Below are 3400 nucleotides of genomic sequence, written 5' to 3'. Positions count from 1 at the left end.
TTTAGTAGGGACGGGGTTTCACCATGTTAGCCAGGATGGTCTCGATCTCCTGACCTCGTGATTCGCCCGCCTCGGCCTCCCAAAGTGCTGGGATTACAGGCGTGAGCCACCATGCCCGACCCAGAATTTTTTTAAGGAGTAAGTTTTGAAAATTCTAATGCTTTAAAACATATATATAGCCTTTTTATTTTCCCTGAGTAAATGTTGGCCACTGTATTTCAAATTGATCTCAAATTGTTTTCCAGCTTGTTGGGGGGTGATGAAAAATATATGGAGAATATATTTACATGCCCTCCTAGTTTTTTCTTTTGGAAGTCTCATAAATAGTAAATTTCCTATTTTAAAAGCCAGGACATTTTCAACCTCAAATATTTGGAAGTTTTTAAGTCCATATTAACATGGATTACTTCTGCTATCTATAATAAATATGAATTGTGAAAATAAATTGAGAGAAAATAACGTGGGTTTTAAGAAGTTCCATTTAGAAAGGGAAGAATGAGACGTAATAGAAAATAAACAATGTAGTGTAGTGACTTAGCATTTTATTTCGTCTATATAACTAGGCTTACTTTTAACATTAAAGATGGCACGTCAGACACACAGATAAGAAATCAATGTTTTGAAATTAATGTGCTACTTACATTAAACATCCCTATCAGGAAGACAGAGAGCGGAAGCATTTTGCACTTGACTTAGGAATAATACTTCCAGTTCCAAGGAAGTAAAGAAGGGGGAACATGTTTGCATCGGAAGCTGTGTTTTTGTTTGTTTGCTTTTCTTTTAATGCCAGAACAAAATACCCCACTCACGTTCATAGTCCCCCAGGAAATGTGCAAATCGGGAAAGCCGTAGAAGCCACAACCGAAGGCAAGAAAAAACGACTTGACGCCCTGCGAAGGTTACATTCAGGTGGTTTTTTAGAGGAACGTAATCCAGCTGTTTCTTTCTAACCATTTTGCAGGGAACAGAAGTTCTTGTTTGCTCTGCAGCGGGGTTCAGATGCACACGCCCAGTATGGGCCGCACAAGGTGGAGTGAGCAGCTGCGGGTGGCTCCGCCCTCCCACCTGGCTCTTGGAGGGCCCTGCGGAATTGGCCAGGGAACTGGGCGTGGGTGATACTCAAAAAGCCGGTGAGGTCCCCTCTCCGCCCAAAGGAGCAGCCAGCGAAGTCAGCCTAGAGCCCTCTGCCACTGCCTGATACCTCAGCAGCGCCTAGGCGGCCGACAGGTGCCCGCCCAGCACCGCGCCCTTGGTTGGAGCGCAGCCTTTGGCGCAGTACTCCTGCTGATGCTGCTGCTGTTGTTGCAAAATTGTCCGAGCAGCGGCGGCGGCAGATACATGCAGCAAAGGGGCAGCGGCCTGGGGATGCAACAGACATGATGGTCGCTGGAGCAAGTGGCAGTAGCTCCAGGCGGTTGGGGACAAACTCTGCGCAGCCCCTGTACCCCCTCCCCTGACCCCTTGCATAATACTCTCAATGCTGAAAGAGATGCATCCGCCTCCCGGTCGCGACGCCAGACCCTTGCCCTCCTCCCAAGACTGGGGACCAAGTGAGGGCTGCAGCACCGGAAGGGTGCCCGGGGTCTCCAGGTCCCCGGTTTCTGCTTTCTTCGGTGCCTCGGTATAGGTCGGGGCCGAGAGCAGTAGGTAGCGAAGAGGATGTGGGTGCAGCAGAGCACACGGGCGTCTCCCGGGGGCGGCGGTGGGGTAGGCCCCCGGGACAGGTTGTGGCGGGGCAGGGGCCCCAAGCAGAGGGCCTGGGTGGGGGTTGTGCAGGGCGGCGTGTGCAGCAGGTAGAGGGAAGGGGTGGGGCAGGTGGGCTCCCGGGGTCAGTTGGTGGCGCTTGAAACGCTTCCTACGCCGGAGAAAGCTGCCATTGTCGAACATGTCCTGGGAGGCGGGGTCCAGGCTCCAGTAGTTGCCCTTGCCTGGGTGGCCCGGCTCGCGGGGGATCTTGACGAAGCAGTCGTTCAGCGAGAGGTTGTGGCGGATGCTGTTCTGCCAGGCGGGGAACTTGCGGCGATAGTAGGGGAAGCGGCCACTAATGAAGGCGCAGATGCCACTGAGCGTGAGGCGCTTGTGAGGGCTTTGCAGGATGGCCATGGTGATGAGCGCGATGTACGAGTACGGGGGCTTTGCCGGCTGCGGGGCGTCTCCAGAGGCCGCCGCAGACCTTGGCGGTGCCCTGAACTTGGTGCCAAACTCCGAGGGGTTGCTCGGGCCGCCGCCGCCCTCGATGTGCTCTTGGGGAAGCGCACCCCCGCCCCACCGTGCCACCTGCAGCCCCGGCTGGGGCGACTGCTCTAGGAACGACTGGCTCGCCTCCTTCTCCTCGTCCTCCCCCTCGTCTTCATCTTCCTCCTCTCCCAGGACATCGATTTTACCTTCTTCCCGATCGGAGTCCCGGAAGCTGCGCTGAGGTGTGGAGCGAAGGCGCTCAGCTCTTGGCGAGTTCATGGAGGAGCAGGTGCTTCAGTTGCAGGGAATGTGGCGGCCGGCTGATCACCTGGCCTAGGGCGGGCTCAGCTGGAGGCCTGGGATGAATGTTGCAAGAAGCAGGAACGCTAGTGGTTACCCTTTGGGATGTTTTCGTCTGCTTGTTTCTACTCCTTTCCAACAACGTCCGGCAAAGATGCACTTTGCCTTTTATAAAAGCTACTTCAAGACCATGTGTGGTGGACTCCCTGCTTTATAACCCTTCTTCCCCTACCTCGGAGCGGTGCCACTCCCTCCTGACGCAGTCCAATGATGAGGGTCTTCTGGGCAAACACCAGACCGAGAAAAGCCCAGGCCCCTCCTCCTCGCACTCACTTGCCACCAAGGAAGATGCTCTACTCATCCCGCGCAGCCAGCCAGTTGGCCGGCCTTTGCATGGGTTCTGTTAAGGTGCATTTAAAACCGCACAAATAAAAACGAGATAGGAAAGTGTGATACTCAGCAATCTTGGCCAGGCTTTGCATGGGTTAAGGCGCATTTAAAACCGCGCAAATAAAAACGAGGTAGAAAAGTATGATACTCAACAATCTATGACCACCTCGACATGCAGCCTTCCCTCCTGGAGAAAAGAAATGGTGGGGCGGGGGGCTGAAATGTACACGGTTGTTTGTAAAGGAATGTGTAACCGAAAAGTATGTTTTAGTGTTTCACAGCTGGTAATCACCCATTTTCTTTGGTAGAGTCTGTCCTTACCCGGAATGGTGAGCTGAATTATATTTTAGGTTCTGACAACATTCCCAAGCTGAATAGGGGCTTCAGGGGTTGTTGCTTTGCTCCTTCTATCTTCCTCCCCATCTCCCCAAGATACTCTCCCTGACTCACATTTTCAGAAGAGGTTCAAATGTCCCAGCACTAAATTGTGTGAGTTTATTCAGGGAAGGCAGGAGAGCTCACACGGAGCCCT

At 53.0% G+C, this 3400-nt stretch overlaps 1 protein-coding gene across 1 annotated transcript; it reads right to left on the bottom strand.

The window, feature by feature from the left end:
* Positions 1-701: 701 nt before the first annotated feature.
* LOC108536416 (forkhead box protein D4-like 1) lies at positions 702-2770 on the bottom strand. The gene is made up of 2 exons (XM_017883134.1): positions 1373-2770; positions 702-1319 (listed from the first exon to the last, which is right to left on the bottom strand). The coding sequence occupies exons 1-2, from the start codon at positions 2455-2457 to the stop codon at positions 1175-1177; spliced, it is 1230 nt and encodes a 409-aa protein (XP_017738623.1). The 5' UTR covers positions 2458-2770; the 3' UTR covers positions 702-1174.
* Between the last annotated feature and the right edge of the window lie 630 nt (positions 2771-3400).

Source organism: Rhinopithecus bieti, unplaced genomic scaffold (assembly GCF_001698545.2).
Source record: "Rhinopithecus bieti isolate Rb0 unplaced genomic scaffold, ASM169854v2 scaffold_641, whole genome shotgun sequence".
Classification (NCBI taxonomy): Eukaryota; Metazoa; Chordata; class Mammalia; order Primates; family Cercopithecidae; genus Rhinopithecus; species Rhinopithecus bieti.
This window is presented reverse-complemented; position numbering and strand designations above follow the sequence as displayed.

What these genes read in the sequence shown, in the direction of transcription:
- LOC108536416 (XM_017883134.1), bottom strand. Translation starts at nt 2,457, where the DNA reads ATGAACTCGCCAAGAGCTGAGCGCCTTCGCTCCACACCTCAGCGCAGC. An exon ending in CTCCAGCGACCATCATGTCT is followed by an intron (nt 1,320 to 1,372) that starts GTTGCATCCCCA and finishes CCGCCGCCGCTG; the next exon opens with CTCGGACAATTTTGCAACAA.